The 25,814-nt window shown below is 42.5% G+C and overlaps 3 protein-coding genes across 3 annotated transcripts; all 3 read left to right on the top strand.

Annotated features, from left to right (window-relative positions):
- The first annotated feature begins 1,223 nt into the window (after nt 1-1,223).
- Nucleotides 1,224-10,967, top strand: taf5l (TAF5-like RNA polymerase II, p300/CBP-associated factor (PCAF)-associated factor). Its single transcript, XM_080721388.1, has 6 exons — nt 1,224-1,349; nt 2,230-2,371; nt 2,668-2,772; nt 2,908-3,248; nt 7,247-7,681; nt 8,292-10,967. The coding sequence occupies exons 2-6, from the start codon at nt 2,233-2,235 to the stop codon at nt 9,090-9,092; spliced, it is 1,821 nt and encodes a 606-aa protein (XP_080577514.1). The 5' UTR covers nt 1,224-1,349; nt 2,230-2,232; the 3' UTR covers nt 9,093-10,967.
- A 1,472-nt stretch (nt 10,968-12,439) lies between these two features.
- On the top strand, nt 12,440-22,303 carry capn9 (calpain 9; the record flags this gene model as incomplete). The annotated part of the gene is made up of 20 exons (XM_080721201.1): nt 12,440-12,637; nt 13,868-13,937; nt 14,113-14,231; nt 14,894-15,027; nt 15,659-15,827; nt 16,431-16,514; nt 16,863-16,948; nt 17,061-17,138; nt 17,287-17,447; nt 17,951-18,108; nt 18,513-18,721; nt 18,944-18,980; nt 19,090-19,170; nt 19,853-19,910; nt 20,812-20,876; nt 21,075-21,143; nt 21,250-21,328; nt 21,434-21,550; nt 22,077-22,135; nt 22,277-22,303. 20 exons carry the CDS (start codon nt 12,440-12,442, stop codon nt 22,301-22,303), a joined length of 2,058 nt encoding a protein of 685 aa, XP_080577327.1.
- Nucleotides 22,304-23,477: 1,174 nt separating this feature from the next.
- Nucleotides 23,478-25,577, top strand: LOC308282139 (tripartite motif-containing protein 16-like; the record flags this gene model as incomplete). The annotated part of the gene is made up of 2 exons (XM_080722483.1): nt 23,478-23,727; nt 24,187-25,577. 2 exons carry the CDS (start codon nt 23,478-23,480, stop codon nt 25,575-25,577), a joined length of 1,641 nt encoding a protein of 546 aa, XP_080578609.1.
- Nucleotides 25,578-25,814: the final 237 nt, after the last annotated feature.

Here is a 25,814-nt window from a genome sequence, read left to right as displayed (position 1 = left end):
GATCAATTCTAAGCTGTGGTGTCCCGGAGTGTGTCACTGGACAGGAAGACTTCAAAGTTGTTATATTGTGTTCTGGGTGATTAATGTGGTGCACTGCTGCTCTCTTGAGATTAAAGTTAAAGTTTGTCATTTTTGAAATCTGCTTGTTTAGTCCTTCCATTCCAATGACTTCTCTCTTTTATTACTGTGTAAAGGAAACTATTAAAATGTTATATACAATTATTATGTGTACACAGCTTTGGCAAGTATCATTTAATTTAAAGGCCAGTTTATTCCATCTGTTTTTTTGTGTTTTCTTAATTATCCAACAACAGCTGCAATTATTATTGCACTTGATTATTACACTTAAGATCTTTCACTTTTAGTTACCAAGGCTGGATAGTATGCTTCAAGTTCCAAGTGAACGTAACATAGCTGTATGCTGCCACCATGTGGTTATTTATGAGACATTGCAAGGCATCTTGGTTTCCTGTAACCTTTGCCAAACAAACCAATACTAGTCTATAATTCTGTGACAAAAGCTTAAGAAATTACAGGTGATCAGCAAAGACGCTCATTTACTTTAAACATCGTAACTCAAACTCTACAATAGGGAATCAGGTTAACACTATTACACAATAAAATGTACAAGTAGTCCTATAATAATAATAATGGGAATAATAATAATAATAAAGCAGAGGGCACTGCTTCTAATCTTATCTCAATACTGTTTACAGCAGGGGTCTTCAACGGGGGGTCCGGGACCCCTAGGGGGTCCTCAGAGTTACTACAGAGGGTCCTCCAAGGAAAAGAGCAGACTAATTACAGAGTGAAAGGTCAAGTTTATTAACTATTGACAGTTCAAGTGGTTAAATATCTGAAAACACTGTAAATTGACATGAATCCAAAATACACTGATGATGGTGCTGTCAAACAATGAAATGATGGAATCTATGAAAAGGTTGTGGGGGGTCCCTGCTTCATCTTTCTCTGAGTTAAGGGGTCCCTGGCCTGAAAACGTTGTAAGGGGTCCCTGGCCTGAAAACGTTGAAGACCCCTGGTCTAGTGACTGTCTAGGACGTCTACACCTGCTGTGCTGACTGTGGTACAAGAATGAATGATCCAAGGCAGAGGTAGAAGATCATCGATGGCTTGATCTCTACCCGTCAAGATATGAACGCAGCTACAGCTAGCTTTAGCTGCCTGTCTGCCTGATGGAGGCTGCAGGAACGCGGAGAGGGAAAGCACCATGGAGATACACTGCTGATGTGCTTTCAGTTGGGAGTTGTTTTTGCACAAAACGCCTGGTCCTTCCTTCTTGCACGTAGCTGCATCTGAGCACTAAGAGAGAGAGCACGGCACGATATGCAGTGAGTAACCCATTCAACACACTGGTGTTTTGCAAAGATCACCACGGGATTCTCGCGCTTAGTAATCCATTTAGTTAGCTCAAAGCTAGTTAGCCCAGTTAGCTTTATAATGATAGTTTAAGGCGTGCATTCTTATGAGTAAGTTAAAATCAGACAGCACAAGCCGGTGTACTTTGTGTGTGTGGATCTATGGCAGTTTTACTAATATTTTAGCTGCTATGTATTTTCAGCCTCGGCGAGATAGCCCGCAACTGGCAAGACTACTTGTGCCTTGTTAGCTGTGTGGCGGGTGTACTGTAAATATGCTAAATTAATTTAGAGGAGATTCATCATCCTATATTTTTGAACTGCAGACACGTGCCTTCCTTCCTTTTATAAGCACAGAAGAGTTGTTGATAAATCAGCATTTAGTTATATATGGATCGATAATAATGGTGAATCAAAGGTGATTGTGTCTCCTTCCCTTTCGTGACATTTCCCTCCACCTCTCAGCTGTGTGATGGGTAACAGCCAGGATAGGTGGGCAGTGGGCACCAAGGAATAGTGTGCACCTCGGTGTTGAATTGTCTATTTTTTCCAAAATGTAGAAAAATAAAACCTTTGGAAAAAGTTATTATGTAAAGTATACATGATCAGAACATGCTTAAACATTAGACACTTAAGGTCTAATATTTTCTACAATTGCTACACATTGCTACAAAACCTGTATATTCAGTCATTGTGGGGCATAAACAAGAAGTTGAAGGATACAATTGTATCAAGTATACTTAGCATTACTTAGGACCTTTTTCTTTTTTACAATTTGGACAAAGATGCTGCGATGTCCATAGATCCCTCCTATCCTGTATCTGTGTGATTCTCCATTGCCTTGGTTCCACAGGTCATGAAGCGAGTACGCACGGAGCAGATCCAGTACACAGTGGCTCAGTACCTGAAGAGGAGGCAGTATGTGGACATGGAAGGTTCCCTGAAAGGGGCTAAACTCTTTCAGTCGCCGGAGGAGATGGCTGCCAACCTCACAGGTGGGTGGATGTTGCCTCTTGTTTGTTGTTGTTCTAACGTTTGAGGAAATCATGTGCAACATAATGGTAAATGCGATCTATTGGCTTCTTTCCGCCATGGGTCATGAGTTCTGCAGTCTTAACCCCTTAAACACCTTGTCCCACAATAGGTGGTAAACATACCTTTTTCCTCATAGCTCAGAGTTGCTGGCATACTGTAGAATCTAAATTTTCACGAATGTGGCGATAAATGATTTCCTCTAATCTCTCTATGTCGTTTTGTCTCATGTATCTGCTATATATCGCTGCCTGAACAGTGCAAACGGAGTCGGGGTGTGCCAACATCGTCTCTGCTGCACCTTGCCAGTCAGACCCTCAACAGTACGAGACACAGTTCTCCAGACTTCGCACCTTTCTCTCAGGTACTCCACCTAAATTCTCGTATTGTCAGTTGGAACACAGCCAAGTGAGGTCTTTTTGATCGGTTAATTATCTTAGTTTTTTTTTAACCCTGCGCTCCATGTTTTTGTTGTTTTTAATTCTGCACCCCATTTTAGAAACGGAGGTGCCCTGGGCCAAAGAGGTGAGCAGTGTCCTCTATCCGCTCTTTGTGTACCTTCACCTGGACATGGTTCGCTGTGGCCTGAAGTCGGCCGTCGACAGCTTCTACAGCCGCTTCCACGGCGCTTTCCTCCAGGACGGCGAGCAGCGCGCCACTGTGGAGCAGCTCCGCCATGTCCTCACCGCGCAGGACGTGGCGGCCAACCCCAAGCTCAGCGCCTTCCTGGAGCACAAGTACGTGGTGCACCTGACGGAGCCGGGCCACAGCTACCTGCTGCGCTACCTGCAGAGCGAGGACAACGGCGCCCTCTGCAGGGCCCTCGGCGCCCACGTGCAGGTCAGTGGTGTAAAGTAACATTTACTCAAGTACTGTACTTAAGTCCAATTATTTTACAAAAAATGTTTTAGTTTACTGGAGTATTTCTTTTTATTTTTTTATTTTACTTCTACATCTCAGAGGCAAATATTATACTTTTACTTCAATAGAATTATTTGAAAACATCAGTTACTAGTTACTTTATAGATTGTGATTACTAGTGAAAACAGCCGATCTACAAGCACACAACGCCCGAGGCGTTGTGTGGATCTGCTTCTTTTTTATGCTTTTGAGTGAAGCTGTAGTATGATCAAGTAGGCCGTTGGAACTGGCAATGTACTTGATAGAATGGCATTTATTTTGCCAGCAATAGTATTTATTAGGTTTGTCCTAATACCCAACAGTTGGGTTCGGGGGGTCCGCTCATTGTTCCGCCGGTCCGTTGTTCCGAGTAGGAACTCACCAGTGTCGGCAGGTTAGTTACTAACCCCCGTCGGCAGGTTAGCTACTCATCAGCGTGGGCAGGTTAGCTAATAACCCGCGTCACGGTTACTGAGGTTAGGGTTAGGGTTAGGTTTAGGCATAGTTTTACTGAGGTTAGGGTTAGGGTTAAGGTTAGTTCGTCGGCATACCGGCCCGTCGGCATATTGACGCGGACCCTGTGTTCGGTTCTGTAATATCTCGGAAAACGATCTCTCTCTGAATCTCACGGGTCCATTTAGGCCTAGAATTATTTAATGCTTTAACTAATCGGAAAAATAGCAGATCTACAAGATCTCACAGCTCGGCACCGAGTGCCACGCTGCGAGCTTATAGATCTGCAATTGTCTTTGAATATATCTTTTTAAAAGCGAACATTTGTAACTCAAATATTTGCTTCTGGGGCGTCCCTGGAACAACGTATTTTGAGATGTGGGTCCGCGGCCAAATGCATGTAATTTTGGGGGTCTTTGACATGAAAAAGTTTGAGAGCCACTGATTTAGAAAGAACGATTTAGAAGAATAGATAGATAGAATCGGTTAAAAAATATTCAGATCTATAATAGCAGATCTACAAGCTCGCAGCGCGGCACTCGTATATCTGCTATTTTTTAATAGTTAAAGCATAAAATAATGTTTAAAATGGTTCAAATCTAAAGTGACACAGATTTACGTTCAGGTCTAAAATAAATGGCTTAATTATAGGGTTTGGTGAATAGCTCTACCTAAGGGGTCGCTGAGGGAGTTCCACAGGGTCCACAGTTCATTGATTGATACAACTAGAGGTTCGCGGCCCTTCGGGCCGCTCACATCTAGAGATCGCGCCTGCTTCGCAGGCGCTCACAGCTACGTTGCAGCAGTGATCCACCCACATCCATCCATCCATCCATCCATCCATCCACATCCATCCATCCACATCCATCCATCCATCCACACATCCATCCATCCATCCACATCCATCAATCCACATCCATCCATCCATCCATCCATCCATCCATCCATCCATCCACACATCCATCCATCCACATCCATCCATCCATCCATCCACATCCATCCATCCATCCATCCATCCACATCCATCCATCCATCCATCCATGCATCCAACCACATCCATCCATCCATCCATCCACATCCATCCATCCATGCATCCATCCATCCACATCCACCCATCCACATCCATCCATCCATCCACATCCATCCACATCCATCCATGCATCCATCCATCCACATCCATCCATCCATCCACATCCATCCATCCATCTGTCTGTCTGTCTGTCTGTCTGTCTGTCTGTCTGTCCATCCATCCATCCATCCATCCATCCACATCCATCCATCCACATCCATCCACATCCATCCATCCATCCATCCATCCATCCACATCCATCCACCCATCCACATCCATCCATCCACATCCATCCATTCGCATCCATCCATCCATCCATCCATGCATCCATCCATCCATCCATCCATCCATCCATCGATCCATCCATCCACATCCATCCATCCATCCATCCATCCATCCATCCATCCATGCATCCATCCACATCCATCCATCCACTTACTGTACTGTACTTTACTGTACTCTACTGTACTGTACTTTACTGTACTCTACTGTACTCTACTGTACCTTACTGTACTGTACTTTAATGTACTCTACTGTACCTTACTGTACTGTACTTTAATGTACTCTACTGTACCTTACTGTACTGTACTTTAATGTACTCTACTGTACCTTACTGTACTGTACTCTACTGTACCTTACTGTATTGTACTTTGTACATTAATGTACTTTAATGTACTCTACTGTACTCTACTTTACCTTACTGTCCTGTACTTTAATGTACTCTACTGTACCTTACTTTACCTTACTGTACTTTAATGTACTCTACTGTACTTTACTTTACCTTACTGTACTGTACTTTAATGTACTCTACTGTACTCTACTTTACCTTACTGTCCTGTACTCTACTGTGCTCTACTTTACCTTACTGTACTTTGCTGTACTCTACTGTACTCTACTTTACCTTACTGTACTTTGCTGTACTCTACTGTACTCTACTTTACCTTACTGTACTTTGCTGTACACTACTGTACCTGACTGTACCGTATTGTACTGTACTGTACTTTGCTGTACTGTACTGTACTGTACTGTACCGTATTGCACTGTACTCTACTTTACCTTACTGTACTTTGCTTTACTCTACTGTACCTGACTGTACCGTATTGTACTGTACCGTACTTTGCTGTACTGTACTGTACTGTACTGTACCGTATTGCACTGTACTCTACTTTACCTTACTGTACTTTGCTTTACTCTACTGTACCTGACTGTACCGTATTGTACTGTACTTTGCTGTACTCTACTGTACCTTGCTGTACCGTATTGTACTGTACTTTGCTGTACTCTACTGTACCTTGCTGTACCGTATTGTACTGTACTATGCTGTACCTTGCTGTACTGTATCTTACTGTACTGTAATCTACTGTATCTTACTGTACCGTATTGTACTGTACTCTACTTTACCTTACCATACTGTACTTTGCTTTACTCTACTGTACCTGACTGTACCGTATTGTACTGTACTTTGCTGTACTCTACTGTACCTTGCTGTACCGTATTGTACTGTACTTTGCTGTACTCTACTGTACCTTGCTGTACCGTATTGTACTGTACTATGCTGTACCTTGCTGTACTGTATCTTACTGTACTGTAATCTACTGTATCTTACTCTACTGTACCTGACTGTACCGTATTGTACTGTACTTTGCTGTACTCTACTGTACCTTGCTGTACCGTATTGTACTGTACTTTGCTGTACTCTACTGTACCTTGCTGTACCGTATTGTACTGTACTATGCTGTACCTTGCCGTACTGTATCTTACTGTACTGTAATCTACTGTATCTTACTGTACCTCTCTCTCTCTCTCTCTCTCTCTCTTTCTCTCTCTCTCTCTTCTCTCTCTCCTCTCTCTCTCTCTCTAACCCCCCCCTTCCCTCTTGAAACCCGATACTCTTGTGACCATGATGACAAACTCACTCTACAGAGGATTGCGCAATAGGTATTGCGAAATAAGCATACAAACACAAACTGTACGGTAAATATGCATTTTGAAAAGATGACACTAAGTGGATTACGTTCAGCATAGCATGCAGTATATATTTCTGTAATAATGGTGACTTCCAACACGACCGAATGTCGGGAACCGCCGAACAGAATCCGTCTTTGGCCGTTTTGAGTTGGTGTGGCTGAGATTACTACAAAACACACATTGACCACTTCAGCCCTATGCGTTGCAACGTGTTGTCAGCTTGTAGATCGGCTATTTTCAAAAGATTTTTATACATTTGAAAACTTAAACATTACCAAATAATTGGCAATGATATGGCCGATATATTGCCCAGGATGATGTATTGCCCATATCTGTGATACTGATATTGCACATGGTCATACCTCGATAATGATATGATAACGATATAATTGTGCAGCACTACTTTTTCATTATGTAAACTTATGTACTTTTTCCAACACTGGTGCAGTTAGAGGTCACGGCGTCGAAGCGCACCGACTACCAGCTGTACGGGGTGGCGGCCGGCGGTCCCACCGGCGCCGCCGCCCCCAACTCCACCTCGTCCTCCTGGGCGGGGGCGGACGGGGCGGAGGGAGGGGAGGGCGGGGTGGACGTCCCCGCCGGGCTGCCGCAGAGCGAGGCGGCCCTAGAGGCCCTGCAGGACTGCATCAAGAGGGTGCGTGAGGGGCCGCCCTCGCTCACCACCGTGTGCTTCTACGCCTTCCACCACACGGAGCAGCTGCTCAACACGGCCGAGGTGTCCGCCGACAGCAGGCTGCTGGCCGCCGGCTTCGACAGCTCGGCGGTGAAGCTGTGGAGCCTCCGCGCCCGCAAGCTGAAGGCCAGGCCGCACCGGGCCGACGTGGCACACATCCACCTGGCCTGTGATGTCCTGGAGGAGGAGGTGAGTACACAGTAATACCTTATATTGCATTTATTAATGTATAAATGTATTATTAATACATTATATTACTCAGTCATATATTATTAATTTTAAGATTTATTCTTTCTAATAACGCAATTTTATTTTTTTATTATATTTTTGGCTTTCAGCCTTTATTGATTTTATACAGTAATCAGGAAATGGGGAGACGGGGAGTGACACGCAGCAAAGGTCGTCGGGAATGAGCCTAGGTGCCCTGACCGCTAGGCCAGCCGCCCATAACACAAATCTTAGTGACTAGATGTTATCATTGCCATGATGTCAGATATTGAGATGGTTACGGATAATTGTTTGCACGACCAGACATTCCATTGTTTTTTATTTTGTTTGTTTTTTGAGGGGGGGGCTTTTTATGCCTTTATTGATAGTATTTAATGTAATTTAAGACTGACAGGAAACAGGGAAAGAGAGAGAGGGAGTGACACGCAGCGAAGGTCGTCGGAATCGGGATTCGTACCCACGACGCGCTGTCAGGCTGTTTAGCCTATATGTGGTATGCGCCTGGACCACTAGGCCAATTTGGGCGCCCCAGACATTCCATGGTTAAACTTTTCATTTCATTTCTCCTCAGGCAGACGAGGAGGACGGCTCAGGCAGCGAGATCAAGACCCTGCGCGGCCACAGCGGCCCGGTTTTCCGCACGGCCTTCCTGACGGACAGCTCCGGCCTGCTCTCCTGCTCGGAGGACACATCCATCCGCTACTGGGACCTGGGCAGCTTCACCAACACGGCGCTCTACCAGGGCCACGCCTACCCGGTCTGGGACGTCAACGTCAGCCCCTGCAGCCTCTACTTCGCCAGTGGCTCACACGACCGCACGGCGCGCCTCTGGACGTTCTCCCGCACGTACCCGCTGCGGCTCTACGCCGGCCACCTGGCCGACGTGGACTGCGTCAAGTTCCACCCCAACTCCAACTACCTGGCCACGGGCTCCACGGACAAGACTGTCCGCCTGTGGAGCACCCAGCAGGGGGCGTCTGTGCGCCTCTTCACGGGCCACCGTGGCCCCGTGCTCTCGCTGGCCTTCTCGCCCAACGGGAAGTATCTGGCGTCGGCCGGCGAGGACCAGAGGGTGAAGCTGTGGGACTTGGCCTCGGGGACCCTGTTCAAAGACCTGCGGGGACACACGGACAGCGTCACCGGCCTGTCCTTCAGTCCGGACAGCAGCCTGGTGGCGTCGTCCTCCATGGACAACTCGGTGCGGGTGTGGGACATCCGGAACTCCCATAGCGGGGCCCCACCCCCGGACGGGTCATCCGGGGAACTGGTGGGGCAGTACACTGGGAACACCAGCAACGTGCTCAATGTCCAGTTCATGGCCTGCAACCTGCTCCTGGTGACGGGAACTGCTCAAGAGAAGACTGAACAGTAGCCAAACGGCATTCTCATTTGTCAGGCAGGCCTCGTGTTGTTTTATGTTGAGAAGAACAAACATTTTATTTGGCTTTCTTTTGTCATCGTCTCTCATTCTCATGTTTTCTTCCACAAAAAAGCTTTGATTGCAGATCAAACTGAACTGCAGTCCACCACTTAATCTTATTTCGTAGACAAAACATGAAGTCCAATGTTCACAGTTGGTAGTTGAGTATAATTAAAATACAGTATCATTTCAATGTTTTTTGCGGTATTTTAGATGTCAAAGGTTTACAGCAATGGGATCTTAGCCTACCCTTTTCTGAACGATGTCTAATTCTGTTGAAACAGGGGTCGACCGTAGACTGCTGTAGCTTGTGATGACTGGGATAGTTTTTCGCCATGTTCAGATCAGTGCCATGGTGGTCAGCAGCAACTGTTTACTGTTCTCTCACGCACAACGTCTTTCGTGATCGATGAAAAGTGCTTGTAGAAGTAACCGACAGAACATATATTAGGAGATGATTGTTAATTTCTCCAAAGGTGTCCTGTCCTCCTCGGCTGACACTGTTGATCATTGCTGCTGTCAGGTCCTAAACCTTATATCTACAAAAATGCTTTTTGCTTTTCAAGCACCTTTTCTCGTGTCGCATGATCTGGCATTTTATTAATGTTCCGACATCATGAAACCAATGGGAATCTCAACTTCAAATACATACGTGGTGGGGGAAATCGTCAAATTTGGCTTTATGGTTTTCCCTCTGATCGTATTAACACAGTGTTGCTAGTTGATGGTGAACTGCGTCTGACATCCACCTAATTGCCAAAAGAAATGCGACGGAATGGACATTTTGTGTTCTGCTGTAAACCACCACCTGGGAGTATTAAGTGTACAAAATATTATGACTGCCCAGTTCTATTGAAATACTATTGAATCTTGCCCTCGTTTTGCACAGTCCATGTTTCAAACATCCCTTTGTTAACTAGCTTCTTCATGGTTAAAGTGTGTGTATGGGGTGAAATCAATAAGTGATCCTGGTTTTCAACTCGTTAAGACAGTTCGATGGATGGAGCAGGTCGTTGTTGTCGGGCAGAAACTGTCCAAAACCGTTTGCTTTTCAGGAAATGGGGAACAAATAACCTGTATTCCAATGCAGGCATGATTTAGTCGTGATTTACTCTTATTACTTGTCAAGTTTTCATTGGTTAAATATTTATTATAAAAACCCACAGTCTAAACCTCTTTCGACCTGGCATCCCTAGTTTAAGCATAAGCAGAAATCTTTAACATTATTTTCCGATATGGCAGATATACAAGCTCACAATGTTACATCGCTGTGCATAGTTGTGAGCTTGTAGATCAGCTATATGCCATACTTAGGATGAAGTATTACGTTCATGAAAAGTAGAAATATGGATATTTCTGCCTGGCAGCGATAAGGTGGTCTTGCTATTCTGTACACCGAGTGTACACTGATTATCATTAGTGACATAGCAGCTTAAAGACGTGCTGTCGATGTGTCACCGAGTGTCACCATGTGTCTTCTCAAGGAACTTTCTAAAAAAGAGAAAAGGAAAAACAATGAAATAAATAATCGCTGTATTTTTCGCACTATTCTGCTATAGTGGCATTATTTGTGCAATGCTGAAAAGTGTAAATATATTTTTGTAATATCTTGCTTACTTTTGTCTTTTTCTATTTCAAGAGAGAATTGGCATTTGCTACAGTATATGTGGGTGGAAAAAGTATTGATTAAGTTCTTAAAGGTGATACACCATGCATTTAAAAAGTATTTGTCATATTGTTTGTCCCAAAAACGTTTTTCAAAAGGTTTGAGGCTAAATTACCACTCCTGATTAGAGAGCCTCTCATTTTTGAATGGCTCTCAGAGCATTCCCCCCCCCCCAAATCTTTTAGATTTTTTTTTTCTTTTTGAAAAATAAAATCTTTAAAAAAAAAATAAAAAAAAATCTTTGAAAAAGAAAATTATTTTTTCTTCAAAAACGGCCGTTTATGACGTCACAAACGGCAGCAAATCTGGACAGCCTGTTTTGAGAACCCGTGGGATGCTTTTAACCTCCACCTTCCCAAAACCAGAGAAAGACACAACGGTCTGAAATGGGACTTTGTGAGGACAGAAGGTGCTAGTGGGACCCCAAAAAAAGGTTTTAAAATAGGAAAAGTGAATTTTCATGGTGTATCACCTTTAAGTTTGTTGTGGTCCTCCATGTACGTTTTTTTACATGCCAAAAGGTTATATATACATCGTGGCACTGTGTGATATTTTGAATACATTTGTAAATTCAGTTGGCTCTGCCCCATTGTACAGTTGAGTTGTCAGCCAGAGAAGTTTATATAACTTAATTTTCAGACAGATTTTGTTTGAAAATTAAGTACCGCTAGAACTTTTATGCCCCCTCTGGTAGATCAAAACAAGAAATAAAGTAAACAATTTATCAGAATATAGTTATGCTTCAATCTTTTTTCTTTTTTTTCCTTTGACACCAGTATATGCTGTGTATTTGTGTATATCGTCCATATAGCACCCCTTCATTCTCTACCTTTTTAATTTCAGAGGTCACAGTTTGAGGCTAATGACACCCATTTGATACAAGAATATTTGATCTCTGACCCCAATCTACAATGTAAGATCCCCAGTGTTAATTTAACTCTTGAGAGTTGTACAAATTGACCCATAATGATCCATTTAGTTCCATTTGTGCACACTCCGAGTCGCAGACCAATAAGGGTCCATGTGACGTCCTGGTCATCCCTGGACCAGACACTGAGAACCATTTGCCACAGTTCTGTCATAGAATGTTGAAAATCTCAGAGAATTCTGTGTCATTCAGTGTATTGATGAAAGTGCAGGAGAACCAGGAAGCTGAAATGTTAAACTGCCTCTGTTAAGTTAAAATAACCAGAAAGTTGAATCTTCTCCCAAGTTCTCTGCCCCCCAAAAAGATGCTTAGATGATTATAAAATATACTGTAAGTCTGCAGCCATAAGACCACTTGAGGATGCTGTGTTTTGAATTATGAATACACATTCTTTGTGCTTAATTTATTTGATTCTACATCATCCGCATTCCAGCAATGAATTCCTCCTGGCACCTGCTATGAGCCAAACACAGGGGCGGTTTGCAGAGTGGGCGGAAGGGGCGAGGTCCATCAAAAAGGAGGACAAACCAGTTTTTGTCTGGAGGGTGTGTGAACAGTGCAGTACTCCACCAACCTGACGGGCCTGTCCCTCCATCACACCGAGGTGGTTCAGACAGGCGTAAGCGCTTTTGACACAAACCACGCCATACCCTGGACACGGAGACACCTCTCGTCCCCTTGTCTCCCCAGCCCTGAGGTGCGACGATGCCCCTCCATTCTACCCTGTCAGGCGGGAGCGCCAAGGCCGTCAACACGCAGTACGACGGGAGGTCTTTCGAGGAGCTGAGGCAGGAGTGTCTGAGGAAAAACACCTTGTTTGAGGACCCCGACTTCCCTGCCGTTGATTCCTCTCTCTTCTACAGCCAGAGTGTTCCCGTCAGCTTTGAATGGAAGAGACCTAAGGTATGTACAGAACAGTTTAATGTTGGTTCTCCCTCTTATCCAGAGAGTACAGTGAGTGAGCTGGAATTCAGGGTTTCAGATTATTGCACTTTGACATGACATTGCCTACAGTAATATGCTGTTGATAGTGATCTTTGCAGGTCTCACAGCTGAACTGTCATCCCAAGTATAGCTTTAGTGTTATACCAATACATGTGTTAAGAAATGTCTCCCTTTCAGAACAAAGTCATACAGACAATAAAATAGCCATAAATAAATACATGTGTGTGATAGAAAAGGGACCACCAGAGTGTAAGTCATCTTTGACAAGGACGGGAAGAATTGTGACATTTATCCAGCATGACTGTTAAACCAGTCCTACAACAAAATATGGTAAATAGGCTTATGCCAAAGCATAGGGGCAGCATTCTTGTTTTCAAGCTTTGTGAGTGATTAGTTTTGTTTTTTTGTTTCATGCGTAAACATCACAGTAATATTTGCAGAAAATGTTCCATCCAAATCCCTAGTTCTAATGACTTTGGAGTTGCGGTTAAACTATTTTAAGGTTAGGTAGGTTGAGCTCAAATGAAAGGTACTGATGAACATTCAGACATCTTCAAGAGAGCTTAGTTGGAAATGATCATATCTTTACATAATCTTCTATGCAACGTTCTTCTCTGTCTATGAATGTGAATGATTCAGATTGTGTCTCCCTGTATTTTAGAAAATGTTTTTTTTTTGGTCAAAGAGAATATTTCTTTGTAACACCAAATGTGTGTAACATTGACCCACAGTAGAGTGTGAGATCCAGATGCAATGCTAGCGTGAATGATGGAGAAAATCCCCATTAGGAATAATTACTATTAGGATGCATTTCTCTGTAGGGTGTTCCTTGCAGGTGAATACCTCAGCTGCCTCTCTGTGGCGTGGTCTGTATAGTATATACGTGTGTGTGTGTGTGTGTGTGTGTGTGTGTGTGTGTGTGTGTGTGTGTGTGTGTGTGTGTGTGTGTGTGTGTGTGTGTGTGTGTGTGTGTGTGTGTGTGTGTGTGTGTGTGTGTGTGTGTGTGTGTGTGTGTGTGTGTGTGTGTGTCAGATTAAAAGTGCCAGGACTCCCAGGAATGTGGACACACCTAATTGTGTCACCTCTCACCCCTCATTCAAAAAAAAAAAAAAAAAAAAAAAAGCAGAACCAACCAGTAATTCTCCCTTCCATCTCCAATCATCTGACACCTGTTTCTCTTCTTTCTAGGAGCTCTGTGAGAACCCCAAGTTCATCGTTGGTGATGCTAATAGGACAGACATATGTCAAGGACAACTTGGTTGGTACTCAAATGAGCTATAATAAGGATGAATCGCTTTAAAGGCTTTTTGTATACATTTTTAATATTGCCTGTATCAGGCCTGCATACCGTAAACTCACAAACTAATCTTTCATTCTATTAAAGATCACCTTAATACAGTAAAAAAAAACACACACCTGTTTTGTCATCCCAGGGGACTGCTGGCTCCTGGCAGCCATTGCCTCCCTGACCCTCCATAAGGAAGCCTTGGCCAGGGTCGTTCCCCACGACCAGGGATTTGACCGCAGTTATGCCGGCATCTTCCATTTTCAGGTATTCTTATACTGTATGTCTGTGATGTGCTGTGCTGTAGCAAAGTCAAAATGGAATGTAAAACCCTTGGCTCTTCACTTAATGTCCTTGTTTGTCTGAATTGTACCCCTTTTCTTTCTAGACCGCATCATTGACACTTTGGAGACAATAATTTATGAACTTCCTGTGATATTCTTTATACATAGCTAGGGCTGTCACAATTATTACATAATCGTCTAATTGCAATTATTTGAGGTAATCGCAATTATTTTGCATAATCGTCATAATCGTTTCCATGTTGAGAAATATTAATATAGTTACAAACACTTTCAAAAAGTATTGGAAATTGCAGATCTACGAGCTCACAACGCGTTGCATCGCGAGCTTGTAGATCGGCTGTTTCCACTATCAATGTTCTTTTTTAAGTATAAAATTGTCAAATATGTCAGTAATTTCTTTGTATATTTAAGTTATGTGTCATGATTGCCATGTGCAACTTCAAAGCCTAAAAGCCAAACGTAATTGTAATTGTCAATGACAAATACACAATTAAATCGTTAAATGCAATTATTTGAGTGACAATTAATCGTCATGTAAAATGTCATAATCGTGACAGCCTTATACATACTGTAGCGTTTCGGAAGTGAACTGTTCAGTTACATTGTTATCTTCTTCTCTTTCAGTTTTGGCGGCATAACAAATGGCTGGATGTGGTGGTGGATGACAGACTGCCCTCTGTCAGGAACAAGCTGGTTCTGGTCCACTCTGCCTCCAACAATGAGTTCTGGAGCGCTCTCCTGGAGAAGGCCTATGCCAAGTAATTCACTTCAATCAATAGACCTATTATAGCCTGTCCAAAAGGATGGCTAAAGATGAATGCCTTCATTTCAGATGTCCCCTTCCTTCCTTTTCCCTCTACAACTACTTTTTTTTTAACACATAAAGTCTACCTCCATCACTTCCTCTTCTTCTATACCACTTCAAATCCTCTCCCATTACCATTCCTCAAGCCCACAGTTCTTCATGTGACCTTATGCCTGGCTTGTAAAAAATAATTCTGGCTGGTGCATATTTGTTTACTTTGTATTTACATTTCCGTGTTTAGTAGACATTCTGCAGTGTCAGGAATATTTCTTTCAACAACACCTAAAGGCAATCCTCTTTACAAACATGTTTCATGCTTTAAAGTATAACACATGACAGAGAAATAACATGACATATAATACATAGAATCCTCCTTAACCACTTTAAGCCCAGTGAGCCAATTTCACATGTCATTATAGATGAAAATAAGCTGCATCAAATCTAAAAGCTTGATGCAGCTCATGAAGCTTGATATGATGCATTGTGAGCGTGTAGATTGGCTATTTTTGTCTAAATAATCTAGTATTTCTTGTGGTTAAGGGTTAAAGTGGTTAAATGATCTGGTGTTTTCCCCATCCTTTCAGATTGCATGGCAGCTATGAGTCTCTGAAGGGTGGCAGCACAATGGAAGCCATGGAGGACTTTACAGGTGGTGTGGGTGAGATGTACAACACCAAACAAGCTCCACCTGAGCTCTTCAAGATCATGAAGAAGGCCCACGATAGAGGCTCCTTCCTGGGATGCTCAATTGATGTAAGGGCCCCTAAATTTGCTTGATCTAAAAACAGGAATATACAGTTGAGTCGAGTAGAGTTGAACATGGTGATTGGATTGGACAATGTAGGTCAGATTCAAATCACATAAGGTGGAGTAAATGTGTGTAAATGTAAATTTGTTTTACAGTTGAGTAAATGTGTTTAACATTTGTTTTACACTGTCCCATGATCATATGACAAGTGCAAACAAAGGCCTGATTACTATTGGTTGTCCCATGTGCAAAACAGCAAAACCTTTTACAGTGTGGTGGCAATGTAGAGTTCCTGTAAACTATTCCCATTAAAGTCCAGACCCCAGTCAGTGATCCTCATGTAAACTAATGAGTAGTTATTGCTCCATCACTGGAAAAAGAAATGACTACGATAGATTGTTTGTTGGTTATATTTAATGAAGTAATTTAATTAATGATCAATCAGATCATATGAATGTTTCAGAATGCATATCTTCTGTCTCCAAATAAAACAGACACAGATGTAAAGTTTAAACATAAACCTAATTTACATGTTCAAACCCCGCCTGAATTGGGCAAAGTGAGTTTAAAGTTTAGCAGAACTCTGATGTGTTTTTGCTGTCCCCCAGATCACTAGCTCAGCTGAGTCAGAGGCCCAGACTGCCAGTGGTCTGGTGAAGGGACATGCTTACACCATCACAGGACTTGAAGAGGTAACACACACACACACACACACACACACACACACACACACACACACACACACACACACACACACACACACACACACACACACACACACACACACACACACACACACACCCTGCATCATTGTTGAAATGGAATACAATTCAGTGTTGTCTGTAATAATTATGTATAGTGTTTTTTGTTTTGTTTTTTGTCACACAACAGCAAAGTTTAGATACTTTTTGGTTAAGCTCGATTTATACTTTGCATGGTGCTGCATGCCAAAGATTTCTGATCAACAAGCTCATAACAGGGCGAGGCCCTTGCCCAACACCCTATTTGCACCATAAATTAAACATTACTCTATTCCTCAGGTGAATTACAGAGGAAGGAAAGTCAAGCTAATTCGGATCAGGAACCCCTGGGGACAGGTAGAATGGAATGGACCCTGGAGTGACAAGTAGGTTTTACTGTTGAAATTCACAATGGCAAAAGAAAACCTAAACTGTAACTTCAACAATAAAGTGTGCAGTCTAATTGTGACCTGATGTTATCTCTTCTTTCATCAACAGATCCAGAGAATGGGACTCGATTGACAGGTCTGAGAAAAAACGCATCCTTCAGAATTCCATGGAGGATGGTGAATTCTGGTAAGTCTCAATCAATGGAATAAAGTGAGAATTTCATGGATGTGTGTGCAACCTCACAAAGGCGTGGTTAATAGTATGTTGTACATTCTCATTTTGTAAGACTACAATTCTGTAATTTAGGTGTCATTGATTTATACTCTGATTTCAGGATGGAGTTTGAGGACTTCAAAACCAACTATGACAAGGTTGAGATCTGCAACATGACCCCGGATTCTTTGACTGACAACACCAAGCGCCACTGGGAGGTCAGCATGTTTGAGGGCAACTGGATCCGAGGCTCTTCGGCCGGAGGTTGCAGGAACTACATCGGTAAGAACTGGGGGTGTCAAGGATCAGGACCTTAAATGATTTTTGTGATAACCTATTGGTCTAATATTTCTACAATTGCTACAAAGTGCTACAAAACTGGTATATATACGTCAATTTGGGACATTTGTTCACATGTTCACATCATGTATACTTCCTTTACTTTTACTACCATTTTTCAAATATCTTATTTTTTAACATTTTGGGGGGAAAAAAGAAAAAAATAGACAATTTTACTTCGAGGTGTCCCTAGTACCCACCTGACTACTATCCAGAAATATAAGCTCGCCACATAAGCACCAGTTTATACTTCGTTTTATGACGAAAAGAGCCGAAATATCCTATCTAGAATAGCTGATCTTGTAGATCATATATTATCTGGGAATTTGCTAAATATATTTCACTATCCGTAAAATTGAAACGTCGCGGCAGGTTGAAGGTTTTTGGTCATACTGTACTTCTTCAATGTTGTAACGTCTACATGTACGTGTCATCCTGCTGTATAGACACATTCTGGACCAATCCCCAGTTCAAGCTGGCGTTGGAGGATGCTGATGACGAGGATGACGTGTGCAGTGTGGTCATCGCCCTGATGCAGAAGAACAGACGTCAGCTGAGGAAAGAAGGACTGGACCTGGAGACCATCGGCTTTGCTGTGTATGATGTGAGACCAACTGATCAGACATTTTTGAATCTTTGTGTGATGTTGATTTGGCACACCTGCCAACAGCCAAAATAAAAACTAAAGTTGTCACCCATCAGAGCCATGTACAGTATGTTGTCCTGTATACGGTATGTGTTTCACACTGCTTTAAGACCAACAGTATATCTGTCAAGTCCAACCAGTAAACCCCTCCCCCTTACATGGCTGAATAAAGCTGAAGACATTAAATGAAGTAACAACTCATGACTGGGATACTGAAACCACATTGAGAACACAAGCACAGACCGATGAAAACAGAATATCTGTCTAATTTAGGATCAATTTAGACAACTAGTTATTATTGGGGGGGTGTAAAAGCGTATGGGCCAGGATGTTGAAAGCTACTGGTTTCTCCCCCTTCTCAGGCTCCAGATGATGTGGACCACCTGGGGAAGGATTTCTTCCGGTACCATGCATCCAAGGCTCGCAGCAGGACCTACATCAACATGAGGGAGGTATCGGAACGCTTCACCCTACCCCCTGGGAACTATCTGCTGGTCCCTACCACCTTCCAGCCCCACCACGAGGCTGACTTCCTTATACGGGTCTTCTCTGAGAAGAAAGCTGCAGCACTGTGAGTGTTTAGTTCGATTTTTGTATGGACAAAATATACAATTTTGAGGGAAAACCCACCTCAACACAGAGAACACAACTGAATAACATGGGAGGGAAATTAAGTCACTAACATTGTAATTGTAATAATTATGTAATTATTGTACATTTAGCTGCTATATTGTTATTATTGTGACATGATCATTATGTATAGAAGCTGCTAAATCATGGTGTTATTCTTCAGGGAGATGGGGAGTAATGTTGATGCCGACCTGCCAGATGTAAGTAGATCAGTTCATCACTCAATAATCATATGCCTTGTATAGAGGACTTTTGTTTATTTTTTATTTACACATGCTGTATTTATAATAAACGTGTTCTTTACATCAGCCACCCATGCCCAGCCTCCCCGAAGAGGAGAGCGATGAGGAGAAGGGTCTGAGGAGGCTGTTTGAACAGCTCGCTGGCTCGGTGAGATAACAGTAAACATTCTTATGTGATTATGGTTTCAACAAAATTGAAAGACTGACGTTTATCAGTGTTTAAAACATTGTGGTTAAATTTTAACCACTTTCAACCTGGCATCATTCATATTTTGGGAATGTCATTACAGGTGATAAAGTTAAAAAATCTGCAGAAACGTTCAAAAATAGCTAATATAAAAGCTCACAAAGCCGTGTGATTAAAAAAAGAATCTTGCAAGTATATAATGTGGCTTAAGTTGTTCATCTGAGGAATTATAAAAAGTTGAGATGGAAATGTAATAAACATGCAATATACAATTTCTGCCGCAGCTTTGGAAAGATTTTAGAAGTAATTCTCAGTCCATAGAACTATGTACTGTAATCCTTCAATTCCAGTACAAAGATAAATAAATATCAAACTAGGATTTATGTTTCTTAATCTCAAAATGCGTCTTCCTATGTTGCATATTATATTATGCAAAGTAATATATGAGAAAAAGGACTTACTGTATATCCACCACAGATTAATATCTATCTCCGTACTGTAGACTATAACCCATATTCACTGTCACAGAGGCAGTTTAGCATTTACAGTACAATCAGACAGTTGTGTGGTTCTAAGTCTATGTCAAGCATGAACTTTACCTTTAATAATTCAACATGACTATCTTTTCACAATTTTATTCCAGGACGAGGCCATCTCTGCCAGAGAACTTCAGCAGATGTTGAATGGAGTGCTCAGCAGAAGTATGCATCGTCTTGTCTTCAAGTCCTTTCTGCATCAAAACAACAATCCCATTTATAATTGCGACCGTAGGTCGCAGTTACTTGCACACTATCCAAACCTCCACCGGCTGTCCCTCCGTCACTCCCTCCGTCACTCTGTCACACGTCACACGTCACACTTTTGCCCTGCTCATATCTCTGCAACCGTTGCCCCGATCCATGCCAGATTTTGCACACACACTCCTTGCCTGCCAAACTACAACCTCCAAGGACCCCCGGAGTTTCGGGGACCCCCAGGTCCCTGGGGGACCCCCAGGTGTAAAAAATTACCAAATGTGCAAAAATGACCAAATGACCACCCCAACGGGGCTGCTCTCTCTGTGTCACACACACACACACACACACACACACACACACACACACACACACACACACACACACACTCTCTCTCTCTCTCTCAAACATAATGTGTGACCTGCCAAGTGGCAAGGAATGTTGCCACTGTCCTCTCTCTCTCACACACACACACACACACACACACACACACACACACACACACACACACACACACACACACACACCCCTTCACACCAGGGAGTCCAGGAAGGATGAGCCTCCATGCTTAAATAAACAGACCTGGGTCCACTATCAAGATCTGCCTGTGGGTGTGTCTTTCCCTGCTCCTACAGATTTTGCCCTAAAATCATGCACACCAGTACACAGTATCTCTACAGTCATGTAATCACAACGCATCTGTCCCATCTAGCGCCACCATCAGGACGATTTTGCACAAACTACTTTTTGGCCTATTTATGGAGATAAGCGACCAACGGTCGCTTATCTCCCGATTAGGGAGTCTTACTGGTCTTATTCAAGTTAAACTGACACTGCTTGTTGAATTCTGTTCCATGGTTTTCCCCAGGAAAAGAAATCAAATTTGATGGCCTCAGTCTTAACACCTGTCACAGCATCATCAACCTAATGGATGTATCCTTTTATGCTTCATGAGCGACCGTTCATTACTGGATGAGAGATGACAGATTACAAATGAAACCCATGGCATGTAAACGAAACTAAACAAAATACCACTTCGACTTTGCATATATCCTCTTATTTTCAAATGAACACTATTATGACTGTGAATGTCGAGATGCTGTGAATGCATTTCCCTTGACAGCAAATCAGGTGGACAACACGGGCAAGTTGGAGTTCCAGGAGTTCAAGGTCTTCTGGGAAAAGATGAAGAAGTGGATTGTATGGGTTCAGATATTTCATATTTGTTCAACTTATTTATTGGCGGATTGATGTGTTATGAATGAGAGTGGGCGAGGTTGTAAAACATTTGTCACTGTTGTTCCAGATGCTCTTCTTGTCGTTTGATACGGACCGATCAGGAAAGATGTCTTCCTATGAGCTTCGCATTGCCCTCAAAGCCGCAGGTGAGATAGGTCTCAAGTTTATTATGACCAAATCTCTGGCGAGGAGAAAATACTGCATATTTCAGTGCCATAACTAACAAATTATAATTTGTTTTTTTCACCAAGGCATGCAACTGAACACCAAGCTCCTGCAGTTGCTTGGCTTAAGGTTCGCTGATGACAGCTATGACATTGACTTTGATGACTACCTCACCTGCATTGTTCGTTTGGAGAACATGTTCAGTAAGTACACCCTTCCTGTAAACTGCCACCTGTCCTTCCTTACATCATTCACCATATTCACACAGCAGCCCCTTTGCTTATAATGCATGCTAGACTAGGCCTCAAAGCAGGGTGATATCTCATATAATAGGCAGATTGCAGGAACTGATTTTGGTGACCCCTTGGCCTTTCTGCTATAGCACCACCATTGGGCCAGAATTTCCACTTCCACACAATATATCTAAAAATTGAATAGGCACGCTGCCTTGAAACTTGCTAAATGCATTCATTCTACAAGGAGGATGTAGCTATCCATTTCAGTGAGCCTGTGTCCTTTACTCTACCACCACCATCAGGCCAAAATATGTTAGATTTACACACAATATGAGATAATGTTTGGCCAGTCTAGGGCCTGAAGGCATTTAGGTTCAGTCTTGTTTATTTTGGTTTGGTAAACAAACCTGTTCTCAGAGTACTAGTGCCATACCTATGTACGGTAAGTTTGCTGGAACTATGTCTTATAGACTGAATTTGCTTCCTTTACCAGGAGTTTTCCAGGCGCTGGACAAAGTCAAGAGAGGAAGGGTGAACATGAACATAATGCAGGTAAAAGCTCATTAACAGTCAAACGACCGTATTGCCAGCATTCTACCTTTTCAGCAAATGTTCAATGTAACGTCTAATTTTGCTTTGTAATCTAATAATGTTTCATTTACAGTAGTATTTATTTTTATTTTCTTCCTACAGTTCCTTATGTTGTCCATGAACGTCTGAGGGTACCCTGAAGTCAAAGGAAAGAAGAACAAAAACACATAGGTGCAATGTGTTGAATATTCCATTAAAATGTGTGCACACACACATTCAAATATATTCTTATTTTATGTCTTACTTTAAAAAAAACGCTTTTTTTAAATACTTTCTTGTTGTTGTCTATTGACATGAAAATTGTGCTGGACAAGAAGTTTACCATTAAATCTGCTTTGAGAATAAAACATTTGTCTTGGGTGTAACTCAACACATCAGTGTCATCACTCACTCGCAGCTACATTGGTAGTTATCATGGGTCATGATAGCTGACCTTTTCACACTCTGTTCTGTCTTGGCGCTGTGTGAGGAATCAAGACCGGATGTCATCCGGTGTTGCCCTTTCACACATGTAGCAGAACAGATGTTAATTTTTGACATTTTATATATTTATTAGTCTATCTGTATACTTTACTTGAGTATTTGCTTTTTGATTACTTGACTATCACTCCACTAGGCTACATTTCAAAGACAAATAAATGTATGGTTTTGACTCCACTTCATTTATAGAAAGAAAAAGGGTACATTATGAATTAACCACAAGCATAAGTGAGACTGAAAAGTGTTTGTGTTTGTTCTCTCTGAGATTTTAATTGTAATAACTATGATATGTTTATTATTTTATGTATTGTTTATAATGTATTTGTTGTGAGCTGTGCCTCTACTCTCTCTCTCCCTCCTTCTCTCTTTCTTTGCTGTAGTGAGCTCTGCTCTCTCTCAGCTTTTCTCTCAAACTGACTGTGTATGGATCACAGCTACAGTGTGGGTCTATCGAGAGGCGGAGTTTAGTGGTGTGAGCTACATTTAGATGTAAGGGGCGGCTTCATGTGGGTGTGTGTATTTGTCTTTTTCCTTTTTCCTGTTGTATACAGTTCTTTTGGGCATTTAGAAAAAGAGAAACAGGGAACGTTTCGGTGTGTTACTGTTTTGTGTTTAAAAGTTTGTCAAAGTTTTAATGGAGATGGAACAATAGAAGAAAACTACTGACTAAAAGGTTTCAACAGGGTGGAAGCATTTTATACGAGTGAAGCACTGTGAATCACCACACCCACACACACACACAACCAGGAAGAACCGCCAATGGCATGAGGAAATGAAACCAAACTAAACTTGTCAGATAGTCCGCACCGTCAGTCGTACTAAAATGGCACAGCAGGGAGTTCAACTGGATCAGGAACAGTTCTGCTGCTCTATCTGTCTGGATTTACTGAATGATCCAGTAACTGTTCCCTGTGGACACAGCTACTGCAGGAGGTGTATCGAGAGATTCTGGGACCAGGATGATCGGAGAGGGCGGTTCAACTGTCCACAGTGCAGACACACGTTCATCCCAAGGCCTGTTCTGAAGAAAAACACCATGTTGGCTGATGTGGTGGAGAGCCTGAAGAAGACAGGTGAGACCTTTAAGTTATGTATCTTGTAAATAAAGCTGACTCTCTCTTTAATAATTGATTGATTTGTTTATTTCCTTGTCCTGCACACCAAGTGCCCAACCCTCATGAGTTTATAAGATACCATTTGAGTTTATAAGTTACCATTTAACCTTACAGGATGTTTTACAATATATGCATACATTAAATTACAACTCCGAGTGTCCGTTTTCTCTCCCCAGCTCGACAAATAGGATCAGCCACAAGAAAGGTTCCTTTATCAAAACATATCTCAAGTTTTTTCATCATCTAACTCAAGGAAATCACCACAGATAGAAAACAAACAAATACTTCTCTTATATCATGTTGGTCAGATATACAAACGTCTTATTACAAAAATAATGTAATAAAGGTTTTATTCAGAGAAAACATCTTAGTTTAGTGATAACTTCCAGATTGATAAATACATATATCTACCAACAGGACTCCAAGCAGTTCCTCCTGATCACTGCTACGCTGCACCTGGAGATGTGGCCTGTGATTTCTGCACTGGGAGGAGACTGAAAGCTGTGAAGTCATGTCTTCAGTGTCTGGTCTCTTACTGTGACACTCACCTCCAGCCTCACTATCGGTCTCCTGCCTTTAAGAAACATAAGCTGGTCAAAGCCTCCGGCGAGCTTCAGGAGAACATCTGCTCTCGTCACAACGAGGTGAAGAAGGTTTTCTGTCGCACCGATAGGCAGTTAATCTGCTCTCTGTGCTCCATGGACGAACACAAAGGTCACGATACGATCTCAGCTGCAGCAGAGCGGACTGAGAGACAGAAAGAGCTCGATGCGAGTAGGGAGAATATCCAGCAGAGAATCCAGGAGGGGGAGAAAGGCGTGAAGGAGCTTCGCCAGGAGGTGAAGTCCATCAATCACTGTGCTGACAGAGCAGTGCAGGACAGTGACGTCATCTTTACTGAGCTCATCTCTTCCATGGAGAGAAGACGATCTGAGGTGAGGGAGCTGATCAGAGACCAGCAGAAACGTGAAGTGCGTCGTGCTGAAGAACTGAGGAAGCGTGTGGAGCAGGAGGTCACTGAACTGAGTAGGAGACATGCTGAGCTGGAGCAGCTCACACACACAGAGGATCACATCCATTTTCTACAGCATTTCCCCTCCTCTCTCCTCTCAAAGATCAGCGAATTTACACATCCGGTCAGCAGCAATGTCCTTCCTCCGAGAAACTTTGAAGATGTGACTGCGGCCGTGTCCAAAATGAGGGACAGACTAGAGGATATTCTTACAGAGGAAGGGACACCCAAAGGGACACCCAAGACCAGAGCTGAGTTCTTACAATATTCAAGTCCAATCACACTGGATCCAAACACAGCTCATCAAGACCTGTCTCTGTCTAAAGGAAACAGAAAAGTAACACGGATGAACGAACAACAATCATATCCTGATCACCCAGAGAGATTCACTGTAAATGGTCAGGTTCTGAGTACAGATGGTCTCACAGGACGCTGTTATTGGGAGGTAGAGTGGAGTGGATACTGTGTTAATATAGCAGTCTCATATAAAGATATCAGCAGAACAGGTGGTGAAAGTGCATTTGGATACAATGATAAATCGTGGTCTTTACAGTGTACAAAACAAGGTTATCATTTCAGACACAGAGGCATTAGAACTGACATACCAGGCTGTGTGTCCTCAAGAGTAGGAGTGTACCTGTGCCACAGTGCAGGTACTCTGTCCTTCTACCGTGTGTCTGAGTCTGACACCATGAATCTCCTTCACACAGTCCACACCACATTCACACACAACCTCCATGCTGGACTTTGGCCATCATCATATGAAGGAACCGCTGAGTTGTGCGACCTGAAGTAGATCACAACACTCTTGTGTTTTGTCTCTCATGTCATGAGTCCAGAATTGTGTCTTTGTTATTTTACAGTTTTTCTCTCATTCTGCTTTGTGAGCTTGTAGATCAGCTATTTTTTGCTGTGCATCATATGAGTAGGCCTATATTAAAGTGGTTAATAAACTATTTTCATATGTTGTTCTCTTGTATTCATACACCTTCTTGGCACCATTTGTCTTTTTATAATGTAACCATAGTTTTAT

This window comes from Nannobrachium achirus (genome assembly GCF_963921795.1).
Source record: "Nannobrachium achirus genome assembly, chromosome: 3".
In the NCBI taxonomy this organism is placed as follows: domain Eukaryota; kingdom Metazoa; phylum Chordata; class Actinopteri; order Myctophiformes; family Myctophidae; genus Nannobrachium; species Nannobrachium achirus.
Note: the sequence above shows the minus strand (reverse complement) of the source record. Positions and strands in the feature narration are given on the sequence as shown.